The sequence below is a fragment of the Lepidothrix coronata genome, unplaced genomic scaffold (assembly GCF_001604755.1).
Source record: "Lepidothrix coronata isolate B3197 unplaced genomic scaffold, Lepidothrix_coronata-1.0 Scaffold276, whole genome shotgun sequence".
Classification (NCBI taxonomy): Eukaryota; Metazoa; Chordata; class Aves; order Passeriformes; family Pipridae; genus Lepidothrix; species Lepidothrix coronata.
Window position 1 is genome coordinate 384,919 of NW_016690456.1, and position 20,040 is coordinate 404,958.

Consider the following 20,040-nt stretch of genomic DNA (forward strand, 5'->3'; position numbering starts at 1 on the left):
CACAAAAAAATGGCCAATGTAAATTATATATGCCAAAGTCAACTTCAGCTGCTGTTCTTTATAGCCATTTGATCTTGTATCTGCCAACTTTTACCCATTTCCCCAATTTTATCCATATTTTATATTATATAGCCATTAAAAATGTGGTTTTCTACTTAGTTCAAGTTTTCTGAGTAACAGACATTGTATTCTTTCCTGCAATATATTAGATAAATAAAATGTCATTTATGCAACAGAAGTAATATTCTACTGAATATATGCTATCACTAATAACACCTAATCACCGAAACTTTTTAAACCATTTATATGGATTTAAATAAGAAATCAAAGAGTTTACTTCTTATTTTTAAGCTAAAACCACACCATGAAAGGGTCATTTTCAACGAATAAAAACAAAACTGTGGGCATTGTTATTTTTTTAAGAAGTCTTTGATTTATTATATTGTTTATGTAGCTGCTGAAGAAAAATGGCTGCTGAGTTCAACCATAGCTAATTGATGAGAAAAAAGGTTTCTGTGGCAATATTACAGGAACTGATAAAACACAAGGAAAGAGACCTCCTGGACCTCCTACACTGAGAATCTCTCACTAGTTTATGAGTGGAAAATACATAAATAATTGTTTTGCTCGGAGGTGCTAAGCACCTGTAGCTGTCATGGACTGTAATTGGTGCTGTCAACACTCATAACTTCCAAACATTTGGATTGTGCGACTCATGGTCCTGGCATCTAGAAGACAGACAGCTCCAGCTGGTGCTGATCTGGGGTGAGGCAGCACACTTCACTGGATTTCAGGTTGTTTTGATAATGGACAATGTTCACTTTCCCATTTACAGAAAAAAAAAAAAAAGAAAAGAAAAAAAAAGGGGTTGATTTTTTTAAAATTTGGAACTGGGAAGGACTTTCACTCTTTCCTGGACTGCCCTACACACCTAAAGTGATATGTCACAATAAGCAAACTACTGAGAGAAAGGAAGATTGCACTGTTTTCATGACATATATTCATATTTTGTTCTAGTGTTTTTGACTTCAGATATTTTATTTCCCATGGTCATGAAAAGGATCTTGTGAATAGTATGTTGCCTGCAAACTGCTGGCTACCATCCACAAAGGCTTTGAGACCAGAAAGAGAATTAAATACTACAATTAAATTCTAGATGTCTCCACTGAGAAAGCCTCCCTGAGTGCACACAATGTTCAGTAGAAATGGAACCGTGGGCGTTGTGGAATTCATACTGTCATGGAACTAAGTGGGAAATACGTGAAGACTCCGTAAGCCAAACGCTGAACCTGTGTCAAAATGACTGCGTGTTGAAACGGGACATGACACAGCTCCCATCTACCTGGAGTATCAGCATATCCCCTGATGGATTTTAACATCATCCTTCAAGGTGGTGATAAATGTGAGGTGAGTTCACCATCACACCAGCTGTAATTTCTGTCTTGCTTTCCAGGGTGTGTATAGCAACGTGTTTTGGCCATCATAACTGCATGGATGCCCAAGTTCTGGAGAAGACAGACAACAGGCATCTGCAGTACTGCATGTGAGGTGTGATGCTTTCAGGGTGGGATACCTTGTTGGGGTTCCAGGATCATCTTCTAGCAGACTGCTTTTCCACTGGAAAACAGCCATCAAAACAGAAAGCTTTTGTGGGAGCGTGTGACTGGCAGAGTAACTTCTTTTGTCAGAAAGGGTTTCTCAGATTCAGGAGAAACAAGCTGGTTGGCACCAGACAGACCCAAAGAGGTGTGAACTCTTCACCCTCGTCTCCCTGCTTCGGGCAGTCCCCCTCGGGCAGCGATCGCTCTCCCGGGCAGTGTCCGGGTGCCGGAACATGGAACAGCACGCAGGCCGGTGCGGCAGCTGGTGCTGATGTTTCCTCTACACTAGTGCGCGTTTCTGGGCTTAATCTGTTTGCAAAGTGCTATGAACTGTGCCGGTGTAAAATCCAGCCCTGGGCTTCTGGGTGCGGACTAATGTAGTTAGTCCGCTGGAAGGTGAGGGATGCCTAACCCAGCCTTTTGCGGTGCAGCACAAGGCACTTGGCCGTCCTGAGGCTTCGAGCAGCGACCCGAGAGCCAGGTCCCTCCCCGTCGGGAGGGGATGTGCGAGCAGCAGCAGCTACAGCGTCTCCGGGACCTGCGGCAAAGCTCGGGCTCGCTCGTCCTCGCCGCCCACACCGTGGGTCGGCTTTGGGTTCGGTGTTACTCGGCACCGCCACCCGCCCGTCCTCCGCACGATCGCTGCTGACCCTCGCTCGGGCGAGGGCTGGGAGCGGGGGACCGCCAGTAGCCGCGACCCCGGGGCGGGGGCGGTGCCGCTGGGGGCGGTGGCATCTCCCCTCCCCTCCCTGCCCCTCCCTTCCCCTGTCCCTCCCCGCCCTCCTCCCGGGCCGCGGCGCTGCCCCCTCCTCCCGGGGATATCCCCGGCCCCTCCCCGGCGGGCGGCGGCCCAATGGAGGTGGGGATGCTGTGCGGGCTGCGGGCGGGCTGGGGGCGCCGCCGAGCCGCGGACGCCGCCGGCCCGGGGCCGCGCACACTCGGCGGGGAGCCGGGGGCAGGGGCGGGCGGCGCCGGGGCTCGGGCGGGCGGCGGCGGCGGCTGGGATGAGCCGGCGGCGCGGCTGTGGGGGCAGATAGCGACCCGCGGGGACGCGGCCGAGTGGGGCTCGGAGCGGCGGCGGCCGCCCGGCAGCGCCATGGCCGCGCAGCGCGACCCGCTGAGCGGGTACCTGCAGCAGCCGCTCTCCGACCCGGGCTCCAACAGCGAGCGCAGCGCCGACTCGCCCGCGCCCGGCTCCGAGGAGGACTCGGCCGGCCCGCCGCGGGCCCTGCACAGCCCCGAGTGGGGCGAGGAGCGATTCCGGGTGGACAGGAAGAAACTGGAGGCCATGCTCCAAGGTGAGGCGGGGAGCGGTGGCGGCGGTGCCCCGGGGGAGTCCGGGAGGGACACGAGGGGGCCCCGCACCCTCCGTGCCGTGTCCTGCCTCCCCCATCCCCGCCGGGGCGGGTCCGCCTCCTGTCACCCCTCCGGGCGCGGGACGCGGCCCTGGCTCGGCGGGAGTCCCGCGGGCCGGTCCCGGCTCCGGGCGCTGTCGTGGCCAGGAGGAGGCGGCTCCTCGGCCCCCCATCCCCGGAGCGGAGCGGTTCCGTCCCCCCGGGTGTCCGGACGCCGCTCGGGGCCGGGCCTGGCCGGCGGCGCGGGTGGTGCCGCTTCCCGGCCCCGCCGGGGCTGCGGGTCGGAGGGTCCCGGTCTCTCCGAATTCCTTCTGTAAAAACGTAACATCCCGCTCGGGCAGGGCGGTTCGGGCTCTCGGCTTTCGAGGAACAGCTGCGTAGCGGGAAAAGACCTGTTGGAGCCGGGTGTCCTGGCCGGAGGAGCGGGGACGGCTCCGCAGAGCTTGACAGCGGCCGCCGCTGCCGCAGGACCGGCTCGGCCCTTGGCTCCGCTTTGTGGCTTTTTGTTTTTAGAAGTATTTTTTTCTTTCCTTGAGGCTGCATATTTTGTCCCAGTATGTTTTGAATTATCTGACTCTCAGTGGAAGTTACGTAGGCAACTTTTGACAAAACAAGAGCGGGCAGTTGCTGGTTTTGTTGCTAAAGAGCAGATAAATAGGTTTGAATCAGTTGCGGATGCTGCGAAATGGGGTAATTCCCCCGGAGTGTTCCCTGCTGTCTGACCTCAGGAGCCCGTGAGAACGGAGGTGAGTTTCAGGTCTTGCAGTGTCAAATCTCAGGGTATGTTTGGATCAACAAGGAAAGGTGATGGTGATTTCAAGAAGGTGCACTTTCCTTTGGAACTGCTGTTTTGTAAACATTTAGTGTTACACTAACACGGTAACTCACGTATTTATGTATATTTCCAAAACAAATAAACTCTTGACAAATATTTCACTGGCGTGACACGTGAAAGGCATTTCAGTCACTTACTGGGAGCTTTAGGTGCTCCTTCCTGAGCATCCCCTGCCAGGGCACCTGCCCTCCTCCTTCCAGCGGTGAGAGGCTGTGGGAGCCAGCTGGGGAACAGGGGCTGGTGAGTTGGGTTGGTCGCTGAAGAGCTGCGGTTTGACTTGGTGACTACAATGATTGGAATTTTTTTAATTGAGATTCTCTCTCCTGGGGGCGAGTTAATCTTTAATCAGCTAATACTTTAGCACTAGTAAAAAAAAACTCATTATGTAATGCCATAAAGAGAAAGGAATTTGGAGAAACAGAGCAGCATCAACTATTTATAAAGATGTGCTCATCAAAAGTGTCTTAAAACCAAAACCACATGGGTATTTCTGTGTAAGAAGTGGTAGAAAAGGGTCAAAAGTTAGAGTTCTGTAAGAAGATGAAGGTTGCTTTAACTTTTTTTTTCTAGTAGCTGAATAAATTTCCATTATCTCATCCCACACACAGTCCTTCCTTCTACTGCCTGGGGTAGTAAGCATGCAGGGGTAAACAAAGCTCCCAAGCAGAATCCAAATACTCTGTAGGTTGTGTCACCCAGCAGTAGCCAGTGTCAAAATGTGAGATTTTCTTTGCTCCTTTTAAAAATTTTATCTTACCTTTATAAGAGTGTAGTAAAAAGTCTATGATGGATAGAGCACAGCAAGTAAATGCAAACAGATTGCTGTCTGCTCTTTGGAGAGAGGTTGCTGTATGTCCAGTCTAGAACACACGTGCTTCAGGTGATGGTTGGAGGAGTTTTTGCATCAGACAGTTATCCTTGTTGTGAAGGAAAGTTTATTTTGCACTCTGTAATAAGTGTTTTTGTGTGCAAACCTAAATTGTCTGGCTTATTGGTAATGAAAAACTGCTTATTAGGAAACATGAGGCAAGCATAGTAGTTCTTTCTGTCAGACAACTGAACTGTTTGTTAAACATTATCACTTTCTTGCAGTTTCCTCTCCGTACTTTACAAGTATTTATCTCATCTCTTGACTTCTTCCCAGATAGGTTTTAGTTATCCTTTTCTTGTAGAAGACTTCAAGCTCAAAGTAGTGCTGCCAGGGAAAGAACGTCATGAAGCCTGATCTGTGAGTGGTACCCAGAAATTCAGAGTCAATTATGGTGCCAATGACAAGCCAAACTTGTTTGTATTTTTTAACTTCTCCCACCCCCTGTTCTCTTTTCTTTCTTTTTTTTTTTTTTTTTTGTGTCCATCTTTTGGGAGTTGAAACTTTGACTCACCCTGGTAGGAAAGGGACAATGGAAAGGAAGCGGTGTGCCATCTCCAGAAACTAATTTTTGTTAGGGAATTTGTAGGGTTGCATTCCCTATGGTTTCTAATACTAGAGCCTTCGCTGGAAGCTCTTAAAAATGTATCGTGGAAGAGAAACATGTCTGTAGTCCAAGTGGTGATGACTAGATTTCTTATTTCCAAAAGTTAGCCAATTGTTTTGCCTTTTACTTTTTTTAAATTCAGGCTGGTGTAAATACAGCTTCTTGGGTTCATATTAGATGCTTTACCAGCTACTAGAAAGCCTGTTTACATCTGTGAAAGTTACTTTTTTAAGTGATTAAAAAACTATGATTTCTTCTAGTGATCACCACAGCGCTCTCATATTATGGAAGGGTGAGAACACATTGTCTTTAGTTCAGTTGTCTTTAAAGCCAAATTTGAAACAGCATCTGTTGAAGAAACCTATCAGGAAATGTTCTCATTCTTGCTCGGGGTGCCTTGTTTTTTTTTTTTGCTCATCAACATCTGTTGTTTACTGTGCTAATCATGAAATGCAAAAAACTATCGGGGAGGAAGGATATTAAGCAGCTCAGTGTTGGGCTTGGTGCTTCTGTTACTTTGTGGTTGCATTGCTGAATTTTATATGTGTTTCTGCTGTGCTTGTTTTCATCTTTCCTGCCCTTGATAGTTTGTGGATGTTTTCCTGATGGAGAAAGCTGATTTCAGGGAGACTCACCTGGGACACCTTCCTGTGGAATACAGAGTATCTGGAGTAAGTGCTGTAGGGAGACCCTGGGTAGCTCTCTTTCCAGGGAGAGGTGATGCAACGAGTTTGCTACAGTTGTATCTAAAGAAGAAATCAAATCTGAATGGATGTGTCAGAAAATCTTGATTCGAGGGTGCTTCTGCTTTTTTTTTTTATTATTTTCCCAGTTTGAAATAATTGTTTTAGTATATTTGGTGTTCTGTTTGGAATATCAGGAAAGGCAAAAGCTGTGGTAAAAACCTTGAAAATAAGAACGATTTTTTTCCTTGTGTCCAACTACTGTGTATGACTGTTTTATTACTTGCACAGAGATGTCTGGAATAGTGTTCCATAAGCAAATCTCAGTCTTTATAGTGGGGTGTAAGCTATCTTATGCTGCATGTCTTTATCAGAGTTTATCGGTGAACAGATCTTTTTAGAGTAACTTTTTTTTTTTCCCCTAAGCAAAATTGAGTAAAACAGATCAGGTGGTCTTCCCAGCAGTGACAGAAGATAGTATTTCATAGCAGTGCTATTAATTATAGCTGCTCTGCACAAATTCTGGTAAATGCTCAGGTGACTTAATATTGTGGGATGAATTACTTAGTGCATGTTTAAATGCCTGTTACCATAGCAGCTGAGTATTATTATAAAAATGCAAAACACTAAACTTAGGAAAGCTGCCCAAAAAGTATAATCTAACAGCAAATGTTGCAGTAATCAGTAGGCTTAGACAACAACTAGCCATGAACACTGAAAAAAAAAAAAAAAAAAAGGCAACACCTTTTTCACTTCCATGGTGTGTCTTATCCTTGGTTATAAAGTGTTATGCCAGTTTTGCATTTCAAATAATTCTTTTTCTATGTCATGTTCTTGAACAGACATTGGAGGGGGTTTTTTATGTGATGTGTGTACAGCACATGCTTAAATACTTTGTGACTTTGTAATTCACTATCACGCGATAGCAGTTTGGTAAAAAACCAGATCCATGCTGTTTTTTAATAAGAGTCTAAATCTAGCAGTGGTGTGTGTACCATATTATATATGGCTTTTTCATTAAAAAAACCCCAAACTGTGCCTGTTAAAATTCTGTTTTTCTTTGTTCTGTTTTGGATTTTTTTTAATGCATCATCTTTCATTTTGAGGATTCGTTGGGGTGATATTAGGGATCTAAACTTTATGGGTTGTGGTTTTTTGTTCTGTGTCTTTGTTGTTTGGGGTTGATTCTTTTCCCCTTGTGAGGTAATTCAGAATTTACCTGACTGACTGTTGATAAACATATGAAGAAAAGCACAGCCCTATCTGCCCAGGAAACTGAAGAGCACTCAGCACCACAAGCACCCTGTTTGCTCATTGCACAGAGCAGGTTGTGTTGCTACCAAGTGGGCACCTTGGAAAACAACAGTGGATTTAGTACTGACTGTCATTAGTTATGGAGTAGGCCAGAATAATAGGAATCATGTCAATCTTAATTTGCACAATGTAGACTTGACTTCTCTAAATAATAACGGATCACTTATTATTTTTCAGGCAGTAAGGATGAAAGCAGTGTGACTCAAATTCAGTGAGAGCAGTCAGTACAAGCAGCTCTTTGGGCTGTCTTTGTATAGCTCTCTGTCCTGCCATTGCAGTGCTGGGTGACCACTTCCCTGTCCTGGTCCCTCAGTTTTTGTGCTCTTTGCCTGTCGTGGGGAGTTAGGGAAAAAAACCTCAACTAGTAATTTTCCACCAAAACAAGTCCTTTTTTTCTTAGGGGGAAGTGACATAAATACTTAGATCATTTTTTTTGCACAGTTTAATCTAGGTGCAGCTTACTGTAAATCTACTGGAAATCAATTGTTAATTTATTTGCCTAAAGGTCACCCCTGAGGCCATTGTCCCATCTTAAGACTGTACTTGTGCAGTGCCTGCTTCTGATGCCTGAGTGATAACCAGCTTTTGTTTGCTGAGCCATCAGGTGAAACTTGTATTTAAACAAGTGTATTTTCCCTACTTAATGCATAACTCTGTTGGAAAGTGTACTTCAGTAGTTTTAATAGTTTTCTCCACTAGTTTGTTCCATCTACAGAGAATGATAAATCCATGTGTGACAGGCAAAGTTTGAGGGAAGTGGAAGGGGGAAGAAAAACACTTTTATTTGAATGTACTAAAGAAGACAGATATTCTAGGAAACCCAGGCCTCTGCTGAGTGTTAAAAAGCAATAGTTTTATTAGAGGCTAAACCCTGGATATATGACTTTTGAGCAAGTTAGCTGCCTAATAGGCCGTTGTAATGGTCCTGACTGTGATGGTTTCTGTGTAGGGAGGGCAAGCTCAGTGTTAAATTTATATTGGGTTTTCATGTTTAAATGGCTAAACAGGAGTTGCTGCTATTCCTCTGGCTTATTTTTGTGTGTGTGTGTGTGTGTGTGACAGAAATTTATATAATAAAACTAAATGTACTGTTGTCCTTCAAATAAGTCATGTACCTTGCTTGCAGCTGAAGTTAAAAAGACTCAGAGTGCTGTTGATTTACAGTCCTGTTTACAGCTCCCATGTCCCTGTTGGATCTTCAAGGGTTGTGAACTACGTCTTCTCTTTGACCAGATTTGTACTGAAATACCTTCTCAGACTCTTTATTTTAATAGGTCCTAACCACAGTTTCTTTTCCTAGTGGAAGAAAATGTGGGTTTTTTCTACTAAGTTGTGAGATTTCTCTTGGTGGTTTTATTATTTTTTGTTCCCTGCAATGTATCAGCATAACCTATAGAAGGACGTAGTTGTGGGGAAATTGGAACCTTCCTAATAGCGTTTACATTTGGTCTTTAACTTACATCTAACAGGAAAAAAAATTCCAAGTTCTTTGTCAAGCTTTCAAATCCCTGAAGTGCTGAATAGTCTATTTCTACAAAAAATAAATACATTAAATGAATTTGTGTGACTTGTAGCTTAAAAATGTTCTTGCATTCCATTGTTAACAATTGTAATAATACCACTTTCTCAAGTTTCAGTGTTTTTTAAGTAGTACAACGGACTATCATGGTTTGGCATGGACTGCTAAGTTAAGTATTGCTGGCTTGCACATTCCTGTTGGTTATATTGTAATCTTTACCTCCGTTGGAAAATATGTCCTATTTTGAGTACTTATTTCAGACTCTTGCTTCTATGCCTTGTCAAACAATGAAACATGCTGGTTTTCTTTAATTTCAAACTTCTGTGTTGAAGAACCAATGGCTTTTTTCAATTTAACATCTTTACAGTAGTATCCCTTACTGTGGTGACTTTCATGAACTTTGAGCTTAAAATCTAATATGACTAGACACGAGTTGGAGTTCAGCTACAAAAAATACACACAACTAATAAGCTATCTGAAGGGATGAGCTCTTGATTTAAGGATTTCTTCTTTAAGATGCTGCCTATTAATCAGTGGTAGTTCCTAAAATAATTTTGACTTTAGCAATTCATTCTTTGAACACAGCTGCCACTTTTGTTCAGCGTCTGTTTTTGTTTGATGGGGCTTTCTTTCTGTGGCTCAGACCAGTGTGACTGTATTGCATGGGGCAATGTAGCTCTTCACATTTTGGTGACTTTTATAGCTGATTGATGTAAAGATGTCTACAGTGATATCCTCTTTACTGGAATGGGACTACATAATTTTCAAATAACTTTTTCCGTGTTAAAGGCTTATTGACGTTGTGAGGGAATGCTCAGGAGTGATAGTGTTATCTCTCTATCTATACAGTCTAAGTAATCTGAGTATTCAACAACTTCTTGGATATGGGTGGAAAAACTCTTGTCTCTGCAGGAAAAGATGGGTGTGATGGATGGGGGTTGAAAGCAAATGCATAAGAGAACACTAGGTGTCTGGATAAATCAGATAATAATATTGCCTGGTAGCATAACTTTGCGTAGTTTTTCTGTGGCAAGCCAGATTTTGTGAAGAGAGGTTGATGGGCATGTAGCAACTGCCCTGTCCTAGTTATTATCCTGCTGTGCAGCTCTCCTGTAATCGAGACCAAGGCATGGGATAGGCGTGTACCTGAAGGACAGTTACACGGGAAGCTCCCGTACCTTTACTGGGAAACCCACCTGAGTGGGTGCATCCCTGAAATCCCTGAGGGCAATGCAGGCAGCATGGGTAGCAGACAGGTGGAAGTGCAGGGCTGTGATCTCCCTGAAGGTGAGGGTGTGTGGTGGGATTCAGTGATTGGATATAAGCTCCTTGGGATGCACGGGCTGGGATGCTGAGGAGGAGGTGTTGCCTTTTTGTGTGAGACAGGCAAGGTTGCACGGAGCTCTGCCTTGGAGCAGACCATCAATTGTGTGTGTCAGAGGATATAAGCAGATGGAGCCAGACTCTTCTCAGTGGTGCTTAATGACAAGACAAGAAGCAAAGTTTCATTTTATGACTTTTCCTCTTTTTTTCTGAAAGGAGACAATCCATAAAATTTGGAGACTTGTCGATTCTGCAGTGTTCAGTGCTGAAGTGAGGTCACTCATGTCTTCTGGAGACCAAAGGAATCAAAGGATTCCTAGCAAGGCTTAATATTAACTTGCTGGTTGAGATCTTACTGAGGCACCAGGGTTCACTTATGGGAATGGGGTAAAGTAACTGGATGTTCAGTGGCCAAGCAGTGGGAGCTGGCTGTGGGCTGGGGTGGCCTCGCTGCTTCAAGGGGTGTAGTTCATGGACTCCAAGCTATGGATTACTCTGCATCCTGCTGAGCTTTGCCTTCTTGCTGATGGCATGTGAGCAAGTTGTGAAAACAGGACTTGGTAATGCAGCTTGGATTGGAGCACAGTCCTGTTATCTCTATTGCTTGGATTCTGTTGTGTAAACCACAGAAATTCTTGTTGCTTAGTACCCTTCCTGGAAGTGCCTTTCTTGCACATGTGAGCGTTAACAATCAGGAGATAGATTGTTCCTTAGGTTTCTTTCATTTCAGGGGTGAAAGGCTTCTAAAATATCTTTATAATTGTATCACTTGTGATCAGAAAGACAGACAATAATAGATGTTGCATGTAAAAGGCATGAGATTTCCCCTCACTCTGACAGCCTTCCACATGGCCAGCTGCCAGCAGCTGTGTCTCGAATTTGGCATCTCGAGATCAACAGTTTATAAATGCTGTGCAGTAAAGCTCCTTTTTTATTGCTTAGCTTGTTTGTTTGTTTTTGTTTTTGTTTTTTTAATTGCCCAGGCTAACGTGCCCTAGAACTTTAAAGATCAGATTTTGACCCATCCTGTTGGAGGCTCTGAGCTTTTGGGGCACACTGGGGTCATTTGAGGAGGTGGCTTTCCAGGACACTCACACAATCTACGATCAGCTGAGGATTTTCTGAAGGCATCATTAGCGCCTGATAAGCGATGGCTGTGTGTGCAGTTAAATGTTTTGGCTGTTACCTTCTCTAGAGGGGCTCAGATGCAGCCTGGTAGTAATGTTACTGGACTACAAGGAATATCCTCTGTTGAGCTGCTTTGAGACCTCAAATAAATTGTTTTTTTATTTTCCCTCCATCTGATTTGACTGCTAAGCCTTTTCCCAAAGGCAGGGAGCTGGTCACTGTAGTTGGTGCCAGACATAAGGCAGCCTCATTCCCTGTTCCAATGCAATTCCAGGATTTACCTGGTGTGTAAAGGTTGCAATAAAAAATACTCCTTATATATAAAACTTGGTAAACTTCTATGGAGAAGCTTTTCCTCAAATATTAACTCAAGAAAATAGTGAGTCCCCATTCCTCTTCTGGCTTTTTGCCTGTTGGGAACATGTGTAGATGCAAGTGAGGAATGAGCCATCCATTTTCCATTTACTAAACTTCCCTGCAGGCCAGGCCTGGGAGGCTTGGTTCCATTTTCCACTAAAACTATGTGATATGAATCAGGTCTGTAAGAACTGTTTTCTAGGAAAAATAAGCAGCAATCTTTGTGCTTATGTGGTTATTGTCAGGCTTGCAGTGTGTGAATACTGAAGGATGTTTGTTATACTGTGGCTTTTATAGGTACTTTTCCCCCCCCCCGTCCCATAGAAAGGTTTTTCTGATTTGTTTGTTTTCCTGTGGGCCTTCCCAACACTTTATTTAAGAAGCTGCAGAATGATGCATTTTTTAGGTCTTTCAGTCCTTCTCTAAAGCTTTTTGACTTGCAGAGATAACTTTTATTTGTAGGAATTATAATGCCACGGAATGTTTCTGCTCTAGCTGTTACAATATTACAGAGGTTTTGAAAGCAAAAAATTGTAAATCAAAATGAGTGCCAAGGAAAGAAAAAATGAAATGTCATTCCAGATCATTCAAGTGACATATATGCATATTTGAAATACATACTTAAAAAGACTGAGCTGTGTATTTTCTCACTTGGTGCAAAGTATGTGTCAAAGCTTGAATGATTGACTGTACTTCTGATGAGATGACAAGCAGAACAAAACCAAAATACCATTGTGTTGCTTGTGGAGCAGGTCAGATCAGGGCTTTGTCTGATTAAACTTCAGTCTTGGAAAGGAATTATGCTATATTTCCTTGTGAGGAAAACTTGCGACACTTTTATAATGAAGCGTAGCTAAATGGTTTATGGTATAACACATCCGAAAACTGGTATTGAGCCAAGTAAATCTGGCCTGAAAGAAGCCATGTTAATAGATAATTGGAGGGAGAAGCTGGTAATACTAACAATTTATCCTGGTTTTTTGAAGTGTTGTTTTGGGCTACTGGAACATATGATATACATATGGGATTTTTTTCTTCATTTAATAAGCACATAAGCGAGTGGTCTGTTTTATGATCTACCTGCCCTATTGTTATCTCACACAATCACAGAATGGGTCAGGTTGGAAGGGACTACAGCAGGTCAGCTGGTCCCACCTCCCTGCTGTAGCAGGGTCATCCCAGAGCACACAGCACACTTCTGGATTGTGTCCAGAAGTTCTCGAATATCTCCAGTGAGGGAGACTCCACAGCCTCCCTGGGCAATCTCTTCCAGTGCTCAGTCACTGCACAGTAAAGAAGCTCTTCCTCGTGTTCAGGTGGAACTTCCTGTGCATCATTTTCTGCCTGTTGTCTCTCATTCTATCTTGCCATTTAAAGCTTTAAAATTTTTGATTGTATGGCTAGTCTAAAGTTTCATGGTGAGGTTACTAGATATTCCAAAGTTTTAAATATATTTTTACCTCTTCCTTTTTTGTTTGTAAATATTTTTTAGCTCTACCAGGTAGAGCTAAAAGTATCACATGTAGGTGATACTTTTTTCTATTTTAAGGAAACTTTGGTTTTGGGAATCTGTGTTGTCTTTCTGAATTAATGGTTTAAAACTAACCTCTAAGTCTTTTTCCCTGTCGCCAATGACTTTGTATGAATGAAGGGCTTTGATTATGTCTATTTTTATTGGCTCTGTTCTGTTCAGACTATGCCTGCAATAAATTTATGGCAGTTGAATATACGAGGTTGGTAATTTAAGACTAAGCATCTTGAGAGAGGTAAAAAAATGAAATCCACAATTCCAAAACAAATATTAGGTCAATTATAAGTGATGCAGTGAAACACTTTATATGTTAAAGGAAGCTTTAGTAGATTGATGCCTTCTGAAGATATTCCCTGGGACCTTTATGGTGAGATATTTGTGTTGCTTGAGGGTGTGTAAGCTGGGATTCAGTGAACTATTGGCAGGGTAATTAAACCAGGAGCTTTGTTGTAAGGTAGTTCCTGTGCAGAGAGCTACAGAGCCATGGTGAGTGAAAGGTTAACCACTTGCTGAAAAGAAAGTAGTTAAAATAATCTGTGTTTAAAATCATATCTGTGTGCGTAATACATAGATTTAAATAAAAACGTACATATGTATTCGTGTGTAATTGAAATGGATACATTTGCATGCCATCCTTGCTGTGATATGGAAATACTTTGTTTCATCTTGATCTGCTTCAAGGAATATGAGACTTGGTCTCACTTCTTCTGAATGTGTGAGTGCGTCCATGGGTGAGAAGTGCTGTAGAGTGGTGGAATAATAAATTACATTAGATGGCCTCTGTTTATATGCTGTTGGAGCAGTTAAAATAGCATTGATTTAAAGAGTCTGGATGTGGAATACATTTTTTTTAAAATACTGTTTTATACAGTGGAAAAGAATCTTGGTATGTCTTTACTTTTTTAGCAAGACAAACATAAGTGCTGTTTTTCCTTAGTAAATTTACTTCCGGAGTGTGTGTAAAATAACGGATAAGAGAGAATATGTTTCTAATCTATTCCATGTGCAGAAACAGTGAATAAATCTGATCAAATCTTTTTAGTCCTTTATAAGCAATTCCTTTCTGAAATAGGAATATGTTCTGCGGAATTTCTCTGTGTGGAAGACGTTACCACCGTTAGAACGCAGAATATGTGGATCCTCAGTGTGTGTGACATTTTTTAACGCACTAAACAACTGAACATGCAAGGATGTTTTCTGGGTTGCTTAGCAGCAGCCAGGTTTTTTCCTTTAAGTGGTCTTCGGTGACATCTTTAGATTGTTCAGAGACTTGGCAGAAATGAAAAAAGTCATTCCAGTGTTTGAAACATGAGGAATCGTTTAAGCCGTGGAAAAAAAAAAAAGGTAGGGTTGGCTCATTGTAAAGTTTTGTTTATATTTAAGCATTTACAAAACTTTATATTCTGTGTTGTTGTAAATGTTTAGGGAAAGTGAGTGTAGAAGAATATTCTGCTGGATTTTAAGTGCAGCTTTAGGTGTTTCCCACCTGAAAGACGCAAACTTTGGCTAAAGATCAATTGAAAAGTTTTTTTTAATTGATGTACTTGCTGTTGGAAGTATATTTTCTGTATTTATGTAGAGAGCTGAGGGTTAGTGGTGTTATGAGTTGAGAATGTAATAAAAAATTAAAATATGAATATACTTTTTTTCTGTATAGGACATCAATTGCATCTATGCAAGAATGTCTGGCTCTCCTGTGTCACTGCAGAGCTTCTGTTGGCACTTCCACTTGGGAATTGCCAGCAGAGAGTTGGAGATTAGTTTTAATAAGGTGTTAAAGAATTAAGTGCTGTCAGCTTCGTGCTGCAGCTCCCTGCTGCCTGAGGGTGCTTTTGGTGTCTCTCTTCCCTGCTGCCTCCTTTCACATGAGTCAAAGGGGTGTTTGTCCTCCAGGTGGAGTAGTGGCTTGGTCTGGCAGGAACCACAAACGTGCCCAGGACGGAGCCAGGCGTGGGAGAAGAGTGGCTGAGTGAAAGGAAAGATTTACACAACTGCCCGTGCAGGTTCGCCAGAGCAGGGACTCGCTGGGAGGGTGTCAAGGCCAAGTTTTTCAGACGGATAGGAAATATTTTTTAAGCGGGAAATCTCGGGACCCAAGAGGCAAAGGGAGACGTGACTAAGAGGGTTATAAGAGTCCAGTAGCTTTGGATGTGAACAGGAAGGATCTCCCCGTACGTCGCACGGCAGCCAGACAGGCTGCTCTGAGAGGAGCTGCTTCTGTGCAGCCACTCTTCTGCTCTCTCTTTTGTTTGTGCTGTTTTATGGGAGGAGAGGAGGAGAAAGCACTCACCAGCTCTGTTCTGCCTCCTTCCAGCAGTGTGATGGATCAGGATCAACTGGAGCCCACTCGGCATTTTTGCAGCTGCTCCACAGACTTGGGGCTGTGAGAGCAGGCTCGGGGCAGGCACAGGAGTTGGGAACCCACAGGGGCTGGGTGAACATTCAAATGTTTTCCTCTCCTAACCTGCTCCTCCAGATGGAATAGATCGTTGGTGAACACTTACATCTGAGTGTAGGCTTTGGTGTAGATGCTTTCCTACCTCCCCAGGCTTGCCATCTCTCCGTGTGGGGTGAGGAGGAGGGAGATGCAGTGCATGTCTCAGAAGAGCTACTGCTTTACTGGCAAGATGGTTGGGACTCTAATGCGTTTTGTTTGCTGCAATAAAGCAAACTCAGATGCCGCAGGGCATGTTGACTTCCATGTTAAAAGATGGAAACCAGAAAAGCTGGTGCTCGTGAGCCAGTCAGCAAGGATTTGTTTTGTTCTACTCTGAAAAGAAAAGCCACAGCCATAAAATAAATTTTGCAGTCCTTTAGATAACACTAGGGGTTTTAGGAGTGTAGTTTTGAGTACAGCTGAGTATTTGCTTTGTAAGCTATTGGCATTGTGCACTTTTATTCATCATTTTAATGTCTTGCAAATGATTAAAAATATAAATTGGGAGACTATACGTATTTGTAAGGTAGATCAGTTTTACCTGGTAGTGTGAAGGTAATGGTAAACTTATAGATGGAGCTTCTTATTCTGAAACACATTAAAGTGCTTAGTATTCAGCATTTTGTTGTAATTTAACTTGTCTTACATCTTTTTAATAATCAAAGGAGTAAGAATGTGTTCTTAATAATGTAAAAGTAATTTTATATCCTGCAAAGGAGTTTAACATCAGCACAAGTGAAAACATGGTACTCCCTTCTACTTATAAAAAAAAAATAAATCTCTGTGTTCTCTTGTGGTTCCCAGGTGATGTCGTCTTCTCAAACATTCTGCTCCTGAGCTGTAAGTCTTTAGTTCAGGTTTAGAAATGCAGCATCAATTTCTCTTTTGAAGTAATTTATGAGTTAAACCTAATTGAATTTAAAGGGATAATATTCCAACATGTTTGAGGAGAGAAGTAGAGATGAAGAGGCTGCTTAGGAGGAAAATTGCCTTTTTAGGCAATTCAAGTAACTTTTAATTTAATTTTTTTTTATTATGCTCGAAGGACTCTTGTTGATGCTTCTGTAAATGCCAGGTACTGCTGCAGATGGCTCACAGATCTGCTCCCTTTGCTCCAATACAGACTGGTTTTTGATTTTTCTGGCAGGAGTTGATTAATTACTGGCAAGTAGAGATTGAAAATGGGCTGAACACCTTAGGGGCTGATGCTTGAGCTACCTTCCTGGTGCTGTTTCTTTAGCAATGTAAGAATAGTTTTCTTTTCTGGAGAAAACTCTCTGATTTATGATCAAGTGGGTTCATGCAGACACAGTGAGAGCTGGCAAATATTTCACTGTGATAGCTTAGGTGACAGAAGCCAATTTGCTTTTTTTTTTCGAAAACCAATTTTTTCATCTGACACCTTAAATCTGGTGATTATTTTTCATCAAGTTACAGAAAAGAGTTGTATCAATTCCTGCAAATTGGTTTTGCCAAGGTTGTGGGTTCGTAGTAGCCAAGCAGTCTCATGATTTCAGGGTAGCAACTTACAGAGCTGAACAATATTTTATGGTTAAAGCCAGTTGAGTGCTAACAGGAACCCCAAATTCAACCAAAATCAAAATAGAAGAAAAAAAAAACATAAACAGGAAATGTTGCTGGTTTTGGCAGTCTTAATAATAATGGCTTATGAACTCTAGAAATGGAGTACACCATCCAGACTTTCACCTCTGTTAATTCTAGGTGTGTTTTTTTTTATTATACAGGGTTGAGATATGTAGAGACTTTCAGAGTCTACTGAGCTTCCTGGATTTTTATTCTGGCCATTGCAATGTCCCTTCCTCTATGTCAAGACAACTTTGGGAGCTTTGTGTCTATGGAAAAAGAATAAAATATGAGCTCACATGCTTGTCCTTACAGAACAATCTGCTAGTCTCCATAGGACTGAATTAGTCCTAATTGTGTGCAATGCCTCATTGTTTTTAGTAATGTGCCAAACAAAAAGCAAACAATAGCCAAATTCTGTTTTAAGGGGACAGTTCAAATAGTTGAAATAGCACTGGTAAAAAAACAGCATGAAGGAGGAGGCTTAAAAACATAAATTAAGTGATAAAGTCATTGCTGGCACAAGAGAAAACACAGCACTGTCAGGTTTATCTCAAGAACAGTCAGTTGAAAAAATGATTTTTCTCAGATAATGGAACTGTGTGAAGCTTGAAGACTGGAGGTGCATCTGATGGGTTGTACTTGTGTTATTGTAATAAATTGTATGCAGTTGATAGTTATACTTTTGTACTATCTTGAGCTCAGGAATAAATTGTATTGATAATAAGTATTATCTTTGGAATAAAGGGAGTATGTATTTATGATTTTTTTTTTTTTGTTAGAATATCTGGATTTCAATATTAGGAGATGATGTTTTGAATCTTGGGTTTGTGTTTCTGTGAGTATGTGGACTTTTTTTAACTGTAAAAACAGACTTGGCATAAAAATCACTCACAGTCTCTGCTAACTGAGGAACTTGGAAAATTCTTAGGGATTAATTGCAACTCTAGGAAGACCCTGTTAAATAAAGTCAATAGTAGAAGGCTTTCCTTAATACTTATCATGTGTGGGTAGGGCCCTGTTTGCCATTTTTCTGGATGAGGCATAATGTAGTTTATTCTAAGTGGACACTTCCACTTCAGGGAGGATTTTCCTGGACTGAAAATGCACATTTTCTGTGGTGTGACAGCAGAGCTGGACTTCCCTCTGGGGGGACCCGTTCTTATCCTTTCTCAATGTATTTCTGAAATGAGGCCAGCTTTAAAATTTCAAAAAGCCAGTTCTTGTGGAAATACCTCATGTCTGGAAGTGGAAGCTTCCAGTATGATACACTGCCAGAGCCTTCTCAGAAATGCAACTTAGTTTTATTAACCCTCCTCTTCAAGTGCAGTTTTCTGCAGCCGTGAGATACTGTTTACTCTGCTTAAAGACTCCTGAAACGTGAACTTTCCAAACATTCAGCAGAGGAACCAGAGCAGCAAGTCCCCAAGTTTCCCTTTCTGCTGAGTTTTAAAGCTGATCTATTCTAGCTGCATGGAGAATGCACTTCTTCTGTTGGCTGGGTTGCACTGCACGAAGCTATAGTTCACGTTGTGGAACATCTTGAAGTCTATATTATTGTAATGGAAGAAGAATGTTAGGAATCTTTTGTGGACAATTTTTTTTTTTTTTTTCAGCAGAGCTTTTTGTATCCTTGGATCACAAAGAGCAAAGGCTTTGTAACTCTTCTGTTCCTTAGTAGCAGGCATTTTGTGATTCGAGGGCTCCGTGATCAATCCTCTCCTTCCTCTCTCAGGAAAATAATTGCTGGGTTGACAATTTTTGATAATATACATAACCATAAATTTTCAGTTTTCAGCTTTACTTTGTTTTTATTTTTCTCCTGGATGGCTTTGTGGCTTTATCCAGCATTACTCCAGGCTTTGCATAGTTCTTGCAAACCTGTGGGAATACTAACCTGGCTTTTTCCATCCGGAGTTCCTGTGTGTGAATAAAAAGGCTGAAATAGAGGTCAAGGACTCAGTATATTGAGAACAACACAATTTAAGAGTTTGGTCAGTGGAAGGTTTTTTTCTTAACATATAAGGGGAAGGAGCATTAGAGGTTATTTGGGGTTTATTGTATGTAATTTTTTTGTTTGTTTTATATTTTTTTAACTTGCAATTTAACTTGCAGAACTTCCCAGCAGTGTAAATCTCACCCAACATGTCAAAGACATCTCTTGTTAGGGCTTGATAAAGCCTAGAAGAAGTAATGGGGGACTTGAAAAATTTCAGGTGTTTCTGTGATTGGGATACTTGTCTGTATGAATTGCAATTTGCTGTTGAAAAATTACGTGGCTTGAAATAATCATCAGAAAGAGAGGCTGACTTAGTGTGTTCACCTTGTACATAAATGCATACTTTTTAATGAGGTGGTTTTGTTATTAACTGCTTATAATTTTCCTGTATTATTCCCTTAATACAGATTTTGATGGAGAATGAAAACCTAAAGCAATTTTCTTCTTAACTGGATCTGATTAGGACTTTGCTGCATTTTTTTAATTTTTGTTTTTTAAAATGAACTGCTAACTGGTGTTTAGGAGAAACAGTAGCCAAATGCAAGCACATGAGGAGTATTGACCAATCTGTGCCCTGGGGGTGGTGGTGGTGATTGTTTTTCACTGAAATACAGAGCTGAGATCCCCTTGCCTGTCAAGTGGCAACAGTGCCATTATATTTTTACTCTCCAGCAAAAATGAGTGCTCGAGGCTTGGTTTATTGTTAGTTCTGCTGAACGTAAACCACTCAAATAGTTCCTTTTGGTGGCTGTTGCAAACACACATACGGTCACTTTTTTTTTAATTGATGGGCAACTTGTCTCTTTCATGGAAACCTGACCCCAGTACCTTCATATTTATGTCTGGGAATGCTGGCTTTGAGCTACTTTAGCCTGCTCTCAAGTGGACTGTATTTCCTT

At 42.2% G+C, this 20,040-nt stretch overlaps 1 protein-coding gene across 2 annotated transcripts in view; it reads left to right on the forward strand.

Moving 5' to 3' along the window:
- The first annotated feature begins 2,443 nt into the window (after positions 1-2,443).
- BICC1 (BicC family RNA binding protein 1) overlaps positions 2,444-20,040 on the forward strand; it is a 102,783-nt gene continuing 85,186 nt past the window's right edge. Inside the window, exon 1 of one of the 2 annotated variants that reach the window (XM_017836365.1) lies at positions 2,444-2,460. Coding sequence is in view for 1 of the 2 variants with exons in the window: in XM_017836364.1 (XP_017691853.1) it covers positions 2,698-2,899 (202 nt within the window). In the remaining variant the exon portion in view is untranslated. Of the gene's footprint in view, positions 2,461-2,647; positions 2,900-20,040 lie in introns of those variants that run through there. The other variant, XM_017836364.1, reaches the window with a different exon arrangement.